This window comes from Molothrus aeneus, chromosome 3 (assembly GCF_037042795.1).
Source record: "Molothrus aeneus isolate 106 chromosome 3, BPBGC_Maene_1.0, whole genome shotgun sequence".
In the NCBI taxonomy this organism is placed as follows: Eukaryota; Metazoa; Chordata; class Aves; order Passeriformes; family Icteridae; genus Molothrus; species Molothrus aeneus.
In genome coordinates this window covers 90,504,247-90,520,896 of record NC_089648.1, presented here as the reverse complement: position 1 = coordinate 90,520,896, position 16,650 = coordinate 90,504,247, and the positions used below count along the sequence as shown (strand labels likewise).

The following is a 16,650-nucleotide window of genomic DNA, read 5'->3' as shown; positions in this document are numbered from 1 at the left end:
TGATTTTCTCCAAGCTACAGCAAGAGTCAAATGTAGGAGTTTCTCTGATAGGTTTGGCTATTCTCATGTCATGATCTCTGCTCTTCTGCTTTTTAACTTGATGTGTTAACTTTGAAGTTAAAGTTAACTTCTGTGCATGTAAGCACGAATTATGTTTAGTCTATGCAGAAACTTTTAATTTGCTCCAGTTTGATGAGAAAGCAAATTACTTATTCATTTCTAAGTTTCCAATTCCCAGTGTTCAAAATAAGCAAAAGTTAATCCTCTTAGCACAACAGATTCAGAGCACTAGAGAATTGAAAATGATTTTTGGTTTTGGGTGAGTGGTTAGCCCTAGCATTAGTGGGAGATAGACCTTACAACTTCTAGATAATTTTTTTTGGACTGCATTTATTGTTAGTTATGTCCTGTTTTTAAATGATCCATGAATTATGTAACTCCTAGAGGAAAACTTATGTAAGACTGATTCTGATCTTGTTAGAAATTAGGAAAAACCTGCACTTGTATGTAAGAAAGAGCTATGATCTTGCTTGTGGAAGGACTTAATTCACATTTATCAGTTACTATAGGAGTATTTGGAGTGTCTCTATTTAGGTACTGAAATGTTGAAATTATCAATACAACATTTCTGCAATATTAAGAATTACACGAGCATTTAAAGTAGTAAGAAACTGAAAAAGTACATTAATTTTTTTTAAACTGGATTTTAAGAATTTTCTTCCAAAGCTTTTGCCTCATAATAATATGAAATGTCTTGTAATAAAAAGGAGCTGTTAGTCAAATCTGTTATTTTTGCTGTTTTTAAAGGGTGTGTGTTATTATATAGTATCTGCTCCAAACAATAATCATATTTTGGTTTTCTAAGAGCAAGATTGTGTTTTCTTGTACTGTGCGGAATTCAGAAATGTCAAAACTTGAAACTAGCTAGGTTTTAATGAACATTAAGCTGCTAACATAGAAAAAAGCATTACTTTTCATAGTTAAACTTAATTTTGTTTCTAACTTCTTCAGGCAACGCGTCCAGACATGATCAGAATTTTGTCAGCAGCCCTTCACGTAGTGCTGCGCAGGGATATGTCACTCAACCGAAGGCTTTATGCATGGCTCCTGGGTAGGTTTGTATTTCATTCCATTGGCACTAAAAGTGGAGGATGGACTGGATTTTCCTTATCAGTGTTTGCACTGCTGTGTAGAAAGGATCTTGGAAAAATGAAATACTCAATTTCTTTCATAAGAGAGAAAGGCACTTTTTATGGACATAGAAGATGAAGAATGTCATCCTGAAACTCATTCCTGTCATATAAATTGTTGATGCATTTTTCTCTAACAGCATTATGGGCCATATTCAAGGGTAGAGCCTGGTGTAGTAGGCTTATGGAAGCAGGCAGTCTGAAACTTTTTCTCTAAAAACATAGGCTGGAGAAAACAGAGAATAGGCATTATAGAGTGTAAATGGCAGTTGGAGCACAACAGTATGGAAGATAGAAAAGAATGCTGAAGAGCATTGGTATTACAGTATGCAAACTTCAAACTTCATTAGATCTTTGCCTGATTGAATTAACAGATCACCAATCACTTCTCAACACCTTTCTGGAGTAAAAATTGAATAATTTGGAATACAATTCTACCAAATGACAGAAAATCAATACAGTACAAATTTAAATTTGTATACGAAACCAGCATATAATTAGAAGAGGGTAGCAGAGAATTATAGCTATTAGAAGGCTCTTGACCATTCAGAGAATAGTTAGAAGACCAGGGATTAGAAAATTTTAGAAAAAAATTACTCTTATTCAGCCTTGTTATTTTAAGGAAATGAAGCCTGTAGTCACATGAATCTGATCAGTTACTCTTTAAACCCATTCTGAAAGAAGTCAAAATCATGGAAGTTCCTAACTGTGTCCCAGGAACTGGAGACTGAATGAAGAGACATGAAGTGGCTTCTCTACTTGATATGTTTTGCAGTCTGCTGTTACCTTCTTTGACTTCCCAGCTCACCAGCAAGCACATATGTGCTTCTTGGGCTCCCCAGAACCTTGCCCAGCTGATAGTTATGATGTTAGAGGCAGGTAGCCTGTGGGTAGTGACTGGGGAGGAAGGAAGTGAGTAGCAAGGGGCCCTGAGAGAGAGCTGAAATTATGAGAAGGGAAAAAGTCAGCAACAGTGTCAGCATGAGGGGCTTGGTTTTGTTGCTATAGTGGTTTAGAAGTTAAATATGAGAAAATCCTGCCTTCTTTGGTTAATCATTCTTCAAGTCACTGACTTGTAAAGGATTAATCTTTTAAAGATAGACAATGAAATGCAATGTTATGCTATACCTGCATTTTCAAATCTGGGGAAGAAATAGTTTCTAGATTAAACACTGCAATCATGTTTCATCTAAATGTGATGGATTAGATATGTCTTTCACTATTATTGAAAAAGTTATTTCATATATTTAAAATATCATGCTGCTTTTTTTAGTTGTAGAATCTTCTTATACAGCTATTTCATGAACATAGTCTCCACTGAATGTCATACAACTTTGGAGAATACTTTTACAGTGACTTCCATGTCCTGTGTTGTGAACAGCTACTTCATCTATTTGCTATATACTTGGACAAACTTTCTGACAATATTGGATTTTTGCATTTTTTTTCTTTGGATGTTGTGCTGCTTTTCTATTATCATGATATTCTATTCCTAATATAAGACATTGCAGATGGAGATCAGTTATGTTGAAAGACTGTCTGAATTCTGTTGTTCTGTATGGCATTATTTAATTCTGGTGTGTGCTATTCCTTCTTGTTGTTTTACAGCTAAAGGTTACCTATTAACATTCTCTATGAATAGAAATTGTGTACATCTCCTTAAATCATGTTATCTTAACCATTGTTAAACAATAGATTTTTTTTTTCTTCCTTAAGCCTATTTTTTGTGCAATTAAAAACTTACTGGGAAAAGAAAAGAAACTTACAATACAAAGATCCACCCCATTAGTGTAATTTTGAACTAAAAAAAATTATTTTTGTGGTGTGACTAATATTCTTTCTAACGCGTTGCTGTGTTTTGGTGATCATCTCTGTCTGCATACTTAAAACACTGAATTTTGTGTTCTCATTAATATGGAAATATTTTTATGTGACAGCTTGTGGCTTTATTTTAAGGATTGTGGGTTTTGCAGCATTTGTGGACATTTTTCAATTGTACAAGATGTAATTGGTTGATAATATTGCATAAAAAAATTATTTGTGTGCAAACTGCTTGTGTGAAAATATAACTTAGTTTCCCTTATTAAACTCTATAAAATCATCTTTTTCTTGCCAACATGACTTGGACTTCATACTGGTAAGTTACCAGTGCTAGTGTGTTGATTTCTAGTTTAAAGAAATTGGCAGTGTATTCTATTGAACTGCAAATATTTATCTGCTTTGTCTTTTGTTTGCTTGAAGGTTTTGATAACAATGGTGCCCTTGTAGGACCCAGAAGTACAAGGCACAGCAATCCTGAGGAGCATGCCACTTACTATTTCAACACCTTCTCTAAGGAGATGTTAGTCCAGGTAGCTATACAGTTTTATTTATGCAGTTTTCTTGGAGCATATATTTTTATAAACAGATCCTGATCAAAGTTGCTGTAACTTTATCTTTTGACTTGCCAATGCAATGTGACAATGTAATCTTGTCTTTTTGTGATATTTGTCTCCTATTCTTCCAAAACATTCTCAGTGGAAAAATGAGGACCTCTAGAATAGCAGAATGAACAGACTAAATATTAGATTTCTCCCTCTCCTTTTTCACAGTGAATGAAGCATACGTGGATGTTACTTGATTATGAGCCCAGCACACTGGAGCCTGTTCTTTCATGAAACTGAATTGGAGAATTCTCTTCTGTAGATATGGGAAACTCCTTTGTGTCTTGGGAATCAGAAAAAAGTTATCAGATGGCACTCAAAATCTGTGTTAAAAGGGTCTTTCTCTCCCCTAGGAAAAGGGAGCATCTTCTGCTCTCTGTTGGCAGCCAGGAATAGTTGAGAAAATTGGCAGTTAAACTAGTTTACCCTTAAAGCCTTCCTATGTGAGCTGAGATCACTGGTTCTAAGAATTGTGCTGCTTTTCTCACAGTAATCGAAATACAGATGTCTTTTAAACTTCTGTGAGTCTGATATTGAAGTCAGGAAGACATTTTATCTTTAAGGCAAATTGATAAGGTCAGGATTTTTCTGAGTCAGAGCTGTGATGCTGTGTATGGGAATGGCAGTGGCAATTCTAACAGTAGTAGCTGACAAGAATATTCAGCTCATCCCGGTTCAAAGCTGACACCCAGCACAGAGCTAGCACCTTCAATTTTATCTGAAAGTTGTGAGATCTGCTGTTCTACTGATGAGGAAGAGCCCTCAGAATTCCAGTATTCCAGCAGCAAGGACCTTGTTGGCATTCTCTCACTGTTCGCTTATCACCCTTCTGCCTTCCTTAGCAGATGATTCAGAAATTACTCAAATGTAAAGGAGAGGCCTGAATGAGATACAGTTTCACCTGTACCTTATATAAAAAAACCATGGTGAGCTTTCAGTGACATTTAGGCATGGTTAATAGTTAAGGTCTTTTTAAATCTGTGCATCTTTCAAACTTAATCAGTGTCAATAAAGCTTTTCTGTCTGAAGAGTATGGACATCAGAATGTATTTTGTATATGCCTTGCCTATACATAATACAAATGACATATAGCTTCTAAAACCTTTTGCTGTCTCTTGAAAGACTTTTAAATCATTGCTCTTTTCTGCCTTATTCTCTAGCAGTCTCTTTGTGTTCTGTTTTATCCAGTCAACTCATATCTTATTAATAGATACAATGTACTGAAAATCCTGGCCTTCTAAAGACATATGAAAGGACAGAAGATTTTACTTTTAAGATACTTGCTGATAATACTTGGTTTGTAGCAGATAGCAAGGCCAAACTGGTTTTCATGGCTATTTCTTATCTCTCTTTTTTTTTCTTCTTTGTCCTTTTTTTTTTGAAACTGTAAAAGAAACAAACTATCTCAGACTGTCAAGTCAGCCAGGCAGAAAGCTAAGCAAAATTTGTCATCATCTCATGGGGCTTTTTTTAATTCTGCAGCTCATTCCCTAACCTGCTTTGGTATAGAAACTCAGTCTTCCCATTTATTTCAAAGTTGTTATTGCTATTTAGTCAAGAAAGTATTCATCCTCATGAATGAGTATATCATAGGAGGATGGTGTTTTATTAAGCCCTTAATATCTACCTACTTTATCTTCTCAAATAATTTGTTCATTAATGCTCATGTATTCTGTTTTATTCTTAAGAAATATTGAATTACCAGCCTATAGTACTCTATTTTGATTTTAAATAAATGCAAGTTACCAAGTTCTTTTCCGCAGAAATGTTCTCAAAGGCAAAGTTGAGAGAACTTAATAATGGGAGACTGAGCTGCAGTGAGATGAAATAGTGGTCTCCACTACTGAGAATTTTCCCTTTATGTGCAGCTTTTATTACTTTCTATCTTTCTTATTATTTTCCTGATATGTTTTTGCTCTTTGTAGGCAATGGTTGGAATATTGCAAGTTAATGGACAGGGAGAAGAAAGCACATTAATGCAAGACTTAAAGCCTTTTCGAATTCTTATCAGTTTGCTGGATAAGCCTGAACTGGGTAATTTTCATTTACTCTTTTTAATTTGTTTCATGTGATTCTGCTTTGAAATTTTTTCTCTTTTTTATCAAATTGAATAAATTATATGCTTAGTACTGTCAGGTTACCCAGATTTCTTAGATCTTCCAAGCTGTATCTATGTTTTCTATTTAATTTAATGCATTCATCAGATTTACCTTTTACCAAATGCCATTTCTTCTACTTTCTACACAGGAAACAGTAAGTCAAAGTCATAGAGAGAACTAAGTGCATGTTGGAAGATGTGCAGATTGGATCTTTTTTATTTCTTTCATCAAATAATGACTTTTACTATTATAAATCTCAGCTATTTCTTTTGGGAATAACCTATTCTTTCTTTAATATACACACAGAGAGAATAGACATTAACAATGAAACAGTTAATTTTTTTTCAGAGAACTTATGCAGAGGAAGCAAATCTTTTTTTTTGGTTTAGTGGGTGGTTTGTTGGGATTTCTTTTTGGTGTTTCTTTTCAATTTTCCCTCCCCTATTTAAAGTGTTTAAATGCCCTCTTTAGCAGATAAGGGCTGAGAACTATGGGACAAACATATTTACAGTTAAGACTTGGATATCTTGCCTTTTTCTTTGGAATACAGTTTTGAAGGTGAATGAAAAAAATCAAAATAGTTTTTTTAATCCATTATCAGATTTGAAGGTGGGATAATAAAAGCATAAAAATACAATAATTAAAGAAAATAATTGATCAGGACAGAAAACTACAAGGAACAAAATATCTGTCAGAAATTTGCCATCTTCCTTGTAATTTATGTTTTCTAGGGATCAGTCTAAATGTTCAGAGGCAATGTATATGTTAAGATTTCATGCAGAAGCAAAGCTTTGAGCATTCTTTCAGCAAAATGAGATAGAATAATCTAAAAGGATTTTTGCTTAACTCCGTGAGCATACTCTTACTGAAGGCAGCTCAGTGAGATTAGGAAGCACATAAAAATGATATCTCAAGCACAATTACTTTTTAAATTCCTTTAAAAATAATTTGGGTTTTTTTTCTTCAAAATTGAGATTTAGCTCAAATCCAAAGGAGGAGCTGTTTATAGAATCATAGAACGTTCTGTATTGAAAGGGACTTTACACATCATCCAGTTCCAATGCCCCTGCCACAGGTAGAGAAACCTCCTACTAGACCAAGTGGCTCAAAGCCCCATCCAACCTGGCCTTGAACACTACCAGGGATGGGGCATCCATGGCCTCTCTGGCAGCCTGTTCCAATGCCTTATTACCCTCTGGGTAAAGAATTTTTTCCTAGCATCCAATCTAAATCTCTCTTCTTTCAGTCTAAAACTGTTCCCCCTTGTCCTATTCCCATCTGCCTGTATAAGAAGTCTCTCTCCCTCTTTTTCATAAGCCCCATCTAAGTACTGAAAGGCTGCAATGAAGTCTCTCTGAAGCCTTCTTTTTCTCCAAGCTGAGCAATCCAAATTATCTCAGCCTGTCTTCATGAGAGATGTTCCAGCCCACTTGGTATCTTTGTGGTCCTCCTCTGGATTTGGTCCAGCAGGTCATGTTTCTATGTTGGGCATCCCAAAGATGGATGCAGTACTCCAGGTGGGGTTTCACAAGAGCAGAGTAGAAGGTCATAATCACCTCATTTGGCTTGCTGGCCACATTTTTTCAATGCAGCCCTGGCTGCAGTTGGCTTTCTGTGCTGTAATTTGCACACTTTCAAAAATACTTCCAAAAAGCAGACTATATCCTGAGCTAAAAAAAAACTGTCTCAAATTAAAAAGAAGGATGATGCTCAAAAGATTTTATCTTGTATTTGCATTTAGATATTTGAGTGTGTTGTCCATATGCCAACAGTATGAGATAGCTTAGGGATGAGTATTTCAAAGTGTTTTGACTGAAAGGCACCTCTGATTAAGAATCCATGAAGTCCATTTACATGTTACTGAGCTGGGCTAGTAAAAAGGGTGTGTTGGCTGGAACATGATGTGTCCTGCTGTGACTGCACAGCTTTTGCACTGGTGTGTTTGCACCAGCTGCCATTGTACACACATTGAACATGGGGCTTGTGCTTTGTGTACTCCCAGGCACTACAGTTGTCTCAGTGTTTCTGGAATGCAAACAAACCAAACCTTCTGACATTCAGGTAGTTTATGAGATTGAACCAGAAGAAATGTTGTGGTTTCAATGACTAAAGCTAGCTAATGATTCCAATAGCTTTCAGCTGTGGACTGTTGGTAATGCTATAATTCAAGAGTGTGACTGCTGGTATTTCTCCCTAGGCCCTGCCATCCTGGAGGATGTGTTGATTGAAGTGTTTCGAACATTATATACACAGTGCAAAGCAGAACTGGAGCTTCAGACAGAACCATCTTTCAACAAAGATCACACACAGCTAAGCAGGTAAATAATGACTATAACATATTTTGTATTAAATAATAGATCTTTGTTGCTGGAACCATGACTGTGAAGCCTGTAGGACTGTGGCATGTTTTCTGCATGGTACAGGAGCTATTGACATTAATTCCAGTTTGTGTTCAGTGCAAAGATGTGAAGTGATTTGCTTTATTATTTTAATTTTTTTAATATTTAGCATAATTTTTATTCTTTATCCATGACAAAAATGTTTGTTTGATTGATTGTGATAGTCTTTATATCTGTGTTCTTCAAAAACAAAATAGATTGAGTTTTCTTGTAGTAGAAAAATTAGGACTGCTACAAGAGAGCCAGGGAGTGGGATTTAGAGTTTGAAGATTTTTATTTAATATTTTGAAACATGGAGAGGACAGGGGTGTTCAAAGCTGGAGAGGGTAGGAAACAACTGTAAGAACAATTATGGTAAAAACAGATATACTAAAAATGTGTTTAAAAGATAAATATTAAAGAAAGAGGAGAAACCTAGCAACTGTGAAAAGACATTGGTATGAGCAGCCTGCCAATATCCTGAGCCCTTGAGCAACAGCTACTTGTAGGGATGGGAGGAGGATCATTTGTAGTGTTACTTGACAGTGGGTAAACTCCCAGCGATGTGGAGTTATATAACTTGAAAAATAAGTATAAAAATATGAAATGTTCTTTCTATTTTCTTTCAGCAAACTGAGAGAAAACAAGAAAACAGCAGAATTGATTAAAACTGCCAATCTTCTTTTCAATTCCTTTGAGCCTTATTATATGTGGGATTACATTGCTCGTTGGTTTGAAGAGTGTTGTAGGTAGGTGATAATATTTAATCTCTGTATGGGTGAAGTTGAAGTTAATTTTTGTTTTGTATACTTTTTTCTTCAAAGAAGTCAGTCTCATGAGATCATTAAGCCTGTAAGTATTTTTTTCCTCCCATCCCTATAATTTCAACATTTTGGCCAATTTTCATCAGAAGTGATTATGGGTATTAGCAACATGAGTTCTCATAAACTCAGTGTCTGGGTTAAATCAAGAGACAGAATTAGCCCCTCTACTGAAGGAGAGACCCCAGAGTGACCTCAAAGCTAGTTCTTGTTCTGTCTGGCCAGTACAGGATTACTCATTGTACAAATCACTTTTGGTAAAATTGACAGATTTGCCAGACACTTGATGTGTCATCATTTGTACTGCTCTTTTAGGGAAAAAGAAGGGTGGGGATTCTGTGCAGGGCTACAGGAGAAAATGACAAGCAGGGCTACAGGAGAAAATAGCAAACCATACATCAGGGAAAGTTGAAAATATTAACAGGAGGGAAGGGAATGAAGGGACCACAGAAGAACAGAGGTTTTTGCTGTGGCAAGGGGTAGATGATGTAGAGATGTCAAATGAAATTAGTAGAATTTTTTTTTCCATTGCTTATGGAATTCCTTGATAAAATATTAAGATACTTGGACATGAATTTGTCTATGAGCCAACAGTGTGCTAACTGTGTGTGTGTCTTGGGCTACATTGTGAGGACCATGGGCAGAAGGTGAAAGGAAGTTATTTTTCCTTTCACTTAGTGTTTCTAAGGACAGACGTGGAATATTGTGTCCAGCTTTGGACATGCCACCTGAGGAGAAGTGTTGAGAAACTGAAGAGACTCTGGTAGAGAAACTGCTAAGCTGGTCAGTTATAGGACACTGCATTGAAGGTTGAGGTAGGTGAGTTTGGTTTAGCCTGGCAAAGAAGGAAATTGAATGGCACCTTATGACTTCCTGAAAGGCATTTGCAAAGTTCATACAGCTATACTTTTTATAACAGCTGATGGAAAACAAAGGACAGCAACAAGTGCTCACTCAAGTGGTCAGGTTGGACTTTGAGAAAAGCTTTGCTAAGGACATGTGCAGCAGTGGAAGAGGTGGAACAGTGGAAGCCAGGAAGGCTGTGGAACTTTCTTGTGAGATTTCCAGAACTCTGCTAGACAAAACTGTGGACAAATTTATCTAGTGTTTTTAGCAGTCCTGCTCAGTGTGAGATGTTGATCTAGATGTCTGTGACTTGATTTTTGTGTGTTGGGCTGAATTGCTAACATAAGGATAGTCATCTACAGTCAGGTAACATGCAGGTGAGTATTTCACTTCATATAAGTAGTGTTACTGTCAACATGTATACAAAATTACATCATAAATAAATGAAATCTGGAGAATTTTTTTGTTTGGATTTTTTCTGCATCATTTGCTGTATTATTTAAGTTTTTGTCTTCCATGCTCAATTTTCTGTAGCGTGAATTTCCTTATTTAACAAATGAAGACTGTTTGTTTTACACCAAATGATTGGTTACTGCTTTTTCTGAAAGGATGGTGTGGGGCCAAATAAAGTACTTAACAGTAAAATGAGAAATTGCTTATTGGTTTATAGTGATTATCCCCCAATATATACAGCTTTGCATTAAGTTACAGAAATATGGTCAATGTAAGGGGAAGGAAAAATATTGTGAAACTCCATTTGAATTTTGCAGGAGGACTTTACATGCCAGACTTCAAACTGGGCCTGGAGGTGATAGTGAGCAACCTGAGTTACCTCTGACAAATTTCTGCTTGTTAGTGGATTTTTTGTTGGATATTGTTTCTTTGGTAAGAATTCCTTTATCCATTACTAACATTGGGATTCTGTATATTTATGGTCTGCAGAAATACTGTATATACTTTATTAATTGCTTTTCTTGAAAATATATTGACATAAATTGACATTAAAATAAGTTTTTGGTTCATTGTATGATTCTTGATAGACTGGTGAGACATAACTCAAATGGGTTTATGATGCTTATACCTGCAAATTTTAGTCTGTCCTCATTTTATTTTCTGTGTATTCATTGCAGGCATAGTCTTATGTAGTTTGATATGCTAGTTTAAATGTGCAGCTTTCTTTTAAGGATCTTTTAAATGTCATGATAAGATGTAGCTTCTTTTTCTGTTGTCATTGCTTAATGTAGCAAAGACTGTTGGAACTGTTTTTTCTATAGCTGTCTTTCCTCAATTCTTTCCTTTCTCATTTCAAAGCCTACTAGAAGTATGAGAGTGCTGTGTCAGGTATGGCAATCAGCCTGTTCTTCCTTTAGCTCTTTACTTGTTTATGTTTCATTCTTAAACTTTTATCTTAAGATTAATAAAGTAATAGTAGCATTCTTCAGCCTTCTTATGATGTTTTAAATGTATTTGTTGTATAATGAACAATATGTGCTAGTTTGAAAAAGAGCTAAATATATTTCTATTTGTTTGTTACCCAATTTTAAAGTTAATTTTATAAATATTTTTTAGTAAAGCGTGTATTTCTTATTCTTGGATATTAAGATATTAATTTTCCTTTTTCCGTGTTCAGTATGTTTAGAACAGAGTTAAGCAAATGATAGGTAGCTCTGTTATAGAAAATAAATTTCAGGATGGAATTTGGTGTGACAATTAACAAGTTTTTATTATTACTTTGCTACTCCTATTACTAGGAGACTTACATTGAAATACAGACTGAACACTTGCCTCAGCTGTTGCTCAGGATGATTTCTGCATTGACAAGCCATCTTCATACTTTGCACTTGTCTGAGCTTACTGATTCTCTCAGACTCTGCTCAAAGATCCTTAGTAAGGTTCAGCCTCCATTACTCTCTGCTGGTACAGATGGTGTCCTGCAGCTTCCTACTGGACAGAGCAGCTCCATCAAAGAATGGGAAAATAAAAAGGTAACTGATTAGGTTTTGCAGCATCTTGCAAAATTGCTTCTTATGTGGAAAAAAGAAATGGGTTTTGTACAGCCTGTGTTGAACACCCTACAAGTCTTTGATTATATGTGAAACCTGGGTAATTAAAATAACTCATAATTGTGGTAAAATTTCTTGAATCTTAGGGTTTTTTACCCAGATATAATATTATACATGTATAAATCACTTCAGAATCAGGGCCTAAGAGACAACTAATCAACTAAAGTTTGTAAAGCACTTCAAGAGTATCATGAAGTAAAATAACTGGACTGAAAAGAATTCACCATTTTGATTACGTATCAGGCATATGTAAATTCTCCTCTCACCTAATTTATGTGCATTGGTTTAATACCCATCATGTATTTAACTGTCACTGTTAAGTTCTTAGAATAATTTATTAAAGAAATAAAATACCAGCCAGCAGCTATTTCTCTTTTATCTTGGTCCACTTTGTTCTATGCAGCCATGGCTATGTTAAGTGACATGCCCTGAAATCCTTGTTTTCCAGCTGAAAAAACTTAAGGAACATCATAGAATAAATTAGGTTGGAAGTGACAGTTGCAGGGCACTGCTAAAAGCAGGGCTGATTTCAAAGTTAGATTTTACTTTAAAGCTAGGTCATGTCACACAGGATCATATTTGTCTTAATTTTGAGTATTTCCAAGGATGAAGTTACCGTGACTTCTCTGTACAGCTTGTTTGTTTGCACTGTTATTTAATCAGAATTTCCATTGCTGCTGCTTGTGTTGGTTGCTTGTGTTCTTGCACTGTGGATTTCTAAACATATCTAAATCTTTTCAGCTGCCTAATGAGAACTCACAGAGAGCAATAGAGCCATCTTCACACCCTCCACAGCTTTTAGCATTCTTTTAAACTAAGTAAATCCACTCTCTAAGCATTCCTTCTACTTCAGGAGCACCTGTGGTGACTTTGCATTGGGCATACTCAGTATATCAGAGTTTCCTTTGTACTAATGAGCATAAAATTGGATACAATATGCTGGTTGTGGACCTAAAACTGCTTAGAGGGGACTAATTACTTCCCTTGATTTAGTGACAGTGTTTCACCAAAGGAGTCCACTGCTGGCTCACATTCCCATAGTCAATTAAGACTCCAGCATCCTTTATTCAGGATCCTATCCTTATTCTCTCTAGCTAATTGATACCTGTCTTGTTTTGTTCTTTTGGGGTTTTGGGTTTTTTTTTTTTTGGTTGCCTTTTTTTTTTGTTTGTTTTAATAAAGCCTGTTTTAATTGAATGATACTGCTCTTAGAACCTTCAGTGGCCTTCTGCTTCCAATTACAACTGTCTCATACATGGCCATGGTTTCTCTTAAGAGATAGTGAAATGATTTGCCATGCTTCTAATCACTTTTAGATTGTATTTTGTAAAATACAATAGAGACATAGTCTCTTCCAGCTTTCTAGTACATTACTTTAACCATTTTCTGTGGTAATATCTCAAATTTCCATTCTTATTCCATCTCTGGTAAAGCAAGACATTATTCACTGTGAATAATAATGTCACTGTTTTTATTTACTCATGAAAAATTTTTTCATATTATTACATAAGGTTCAAGTTCTATATTTAACACAGGTAGTGATTAGAGTCAAAACAAATTCTGGGCCTTAGGTCTTAGGCAAAATCTGCCATCACTGGTAAAATGCAGGATTGGAAGTAAGTGGGCACCTGCATTTAGGGCCACTGACTGATGCATTTCTATTCCAGTTGTTTCCCTACCTCACATTCTCACCAGGAAACAGACACTATACTACCAGTTACTCTGACTGTAGAGCGCTGGAGCAGTGCAAAAAGCCACTGTGGGTGCTTTTTCTGAGTGAAAGCCATTCATCTATTTATGCATATTCTGAATTATAAGAAATTAAGACATATAAGTCATGAAGAACTGTTATTGTTGCAGCAACCTCTCTTTCTTATTTTGAGGAGATGATTTATTTTCTTTGTAGTTGCAAATGATTAGTAGTTTTTAAATGAGAAGTTTATATCTTTTTGTAATTATAACTTTGTATTTGATGCTGTATAAATTAATAATACTTACGCCTATATATTTCAGCACTCTTTCATCATAGAGTAGACATAATTATGATATGAAGAAAATGTTAAAACCAATAATATTTAAATATTTTTCTTGATAAACAGTTTTCTTTTAATGTTAGCTTAGTCTGGCAGGCTTACAGAAACACCAAGTATCATTTTGCATGAAATGTATGAATACATTTAAAACTCTGGAATAAAATTGTTGCTTTCAAATGAAGATACTAATAAATACTGTTTTGCTAAGACCTAAATAACCTATTTTCAGCAGTCATTAAACTTTTATATTGCTCAGGTGCCATCAGTGTCACTTGAAAATCCTAATGATGTGTTTGAAGATGGTGAAAATCCTCCAAGCAGTCGATCATCAGAAAGTGGATTCACTGAGTTTGTACAATACCAGGCAGATACAACTGATGACATTGACAGAGCACTGAATGAAGGTCACAGTGCACCTGGCATTCCTATTGTTGGTAGCACATCCTCAGAGACTGAGACAGCATCAACCGTGGGTTCTGAGGAGACCATTGTACAGCCTCCTTCCATAATGGCACAAGGGACAGCAACTCGTAGTGGGAAAACAATCCAAAAGACTGCAATGCAGTGCTGTCTGGAATATGTCCAACAGTTTTTAACCAGATTCATCAACCTCTATATCATTCAGAGTAATTCCTTGTCTCAGCCCTTAGGGGCAGAGCTTCCGGTAGACCCCACTAGAGCGCAAGGACAGAGCACAAAATGGGACAGAGAATCACAAGATGATGCTAAGGTGAAGAAAACAACCAAGAAGAAAACACCAAAAGAATACCTTCCTGCCTTTATTGCTGCTTGTCAGCTCTACCTTGAATGTTCGAGCTTTCCCGTTTACATTGCTGAAGGAAACCGCACTTCAGAGTTACATCCTGGGAAGCCTGAAGTTGGTAAGCTGCACTCTCATTTGTTCTTTGTTTTTTAAATAATAATTTTTAAATTTCTGCCAAAAAAATTTAATGTAATACTGTCGTGTTTTATGTGTGTTATTGTTTGCTGTTCCTCTCAGTAATCTATTTTCTTCTATGTCAACTAGTTTATGTTTGGAAAATAAATTATTTTCTCATAGATTTTTAAGAATATTGCTGGCATGGAATTTGACAGTAATTAATATTGGGGTGGAAAATATAAATTATGCAAACTGAAGCCTGAGAGTAGAATCTATATTGTTGAGTCTTCCTCTTTACTGAATGGATCCACAGTGTTTTCTTTGTCATATTGCAATAGCCACAGCTCACATCAAATATGTTTTTAGCTTCCTTTTATCAGCTTTGGATTGATGTGCACATTGTTCACTTTGGCAATACATGGAAATTGTAAGCTGCTGACCAATAAAAATCATACCAGCTAAGAAATTTAATTAATACTACTTTGCTCCTATGAAAGGCACAGTTCTTGCAAAAAATTCTTCTATAATTCCATTAAGAAACAAAATAAAAGTGGTGAGTTTTGGTGAGATATGGATGTGTTCACAGATGTATGAAACTATTCAGATACAGACGTGATTAAAACACTGACAGTTATGGATTACTGTAAATTGTGACATTTTAGGATGAACAATCCTTTTTACAGTTTGTTGAGTCTTCAATTTACAGTTCCAATTTTGGATCCACTTCTGATCTGCAATCTGAGAGTTACTTCTTAGAATGTTTTTATGGTGGATATGCTTGGAACATGCAGGAAATAGTAACACTAATTTTGTCTACTGTCGCAGTCGTCTCTGGTTTTATTTTTTTCTAGGAAACTTCCTAGTTGCAGCTTTTTGTTCTTATTTACAATTTTTAAAGCAAGGCTAAGTGGTGATCAGTGCTTGGAGTTGGATAGTTTTTTTGGTTTTGGAAGCAAGCATGCTAATTTAACATGACTGCTTCTGTTTCTCTGGTCTTTAAGATGTGTTGTTTATGTCTTCATTATAGGCAGGAGCAGAATGTATATTTGACTTTGTAACATCCAAACATATAAAATGTTTGTCAGTTGAAGGCAATTTGGTTATAGCTGTTTATTAATTATGAGCATGACAGTGCCAAAGATCTGGTACCTTTTATAAAATATCTATCTCAGAATATTTGTGCTTTTATAGCATGACCCTGAAAATGCTAGACATTTATTTATTTATTTCTCCAAAACAGCCTACAAATGAATGTTGTGTCCAAATACTAAAATGTCAGCTGTTTGCTCATTACTTTTTGGTGCACATAACACTTGCTTTTTACTGCCTTGTGCACTGTAGAGCAGAGAGCCTGTAGAGCTTGAGTACTGTGTGCCTTGTATGAGGGCAGTGCTTCTAGGAATCCCTTTCACTTTTGGTAAATGTCTTGGATTTGTGTTTCTTGTTCATCATCTGAACGTTCCTATTGGTGAGTTATCATTTGCAGTCTATTAAACAATATAACTTTGAGGAATAAGCATCAATTGTAGGTAGATAAACCCAACAGGAAGGATTTTGTTTCAAATGTAAATATCTGTTGTATAGAATGTCAGGGCAGATGGGAATAGTGCTGGGCCTACTTCCCATAACAGAGAATTGCACTGGAACAGAGAATGGAAGAAGGTAGTTTCCATAATTCTCACACTATCATATCTATTGATATGAGGCTTTTGTACTGCAGAAGAGGCTGTGTTTGTTAAAGGGTTCCTAAATTTGGAATGATATGATCCTATAGCTCTTAATCACTGGTCAGTCTGTTTTTTTGAAGGAGACAAGTTAATCTGATATTTAATATAATTGTCCTTTAGTTCTGCTGTATGCTTAATTTCTCAGCTATCTTTAATTGAAGAAATTAAAAAGGGAATTGAGTGAAGCTGA

The 16,650-nt window shown here is 35.5% G+C and overlaps 1 protein-coding gene across 2 annotated transcripts in view; it reads left to right on the top strand.

The window, feature by feature from the left end:
* DOP1A (DOP1 leucine zipper like protein A) overlaps nt 1-16,650 on the top strand; it is a 50,233-nt gene that overhangs the window by 6,194 nt on the left and 27,389 nt on the right. For both annotated transcript variants that reach the window (XM_066547381.1, XM_066547379.1), the window contains exons 6-14: nt 1,012-1,111; nt 3,432-3,541; nt 5,539-5,647; nt 7,910-8,030; nt 8,720-8,839; nt 10,528-10,642; nt 11,069-11,098; nt 11,509-11,742; nt 14,110-14,734. In XM_066547381.1, coding sequence (XP_066403478.1) covers nt 1,012-1,111; nt 3,432-3,541; nt 5,539-5,647; nt 7,910-8,030; nt 8,720-8,839; nt 10,528-10,642; nt 11,069-11,098; nt 11,509-11,742; nt 14,110-14,734 — 1,564 coding nt within the window. The remainder of the gene's footprint in view (nt 1-1,011; nt 1,112-3,431; nt 3,542-5,538; nt 5,648-7,909; nt 8,031-8,719; nt 8,840-10,527; nt 10,643-11,068; nt 11,099-11,508; nt 11,743-14,109; nt 14,735-16,650) is intronic.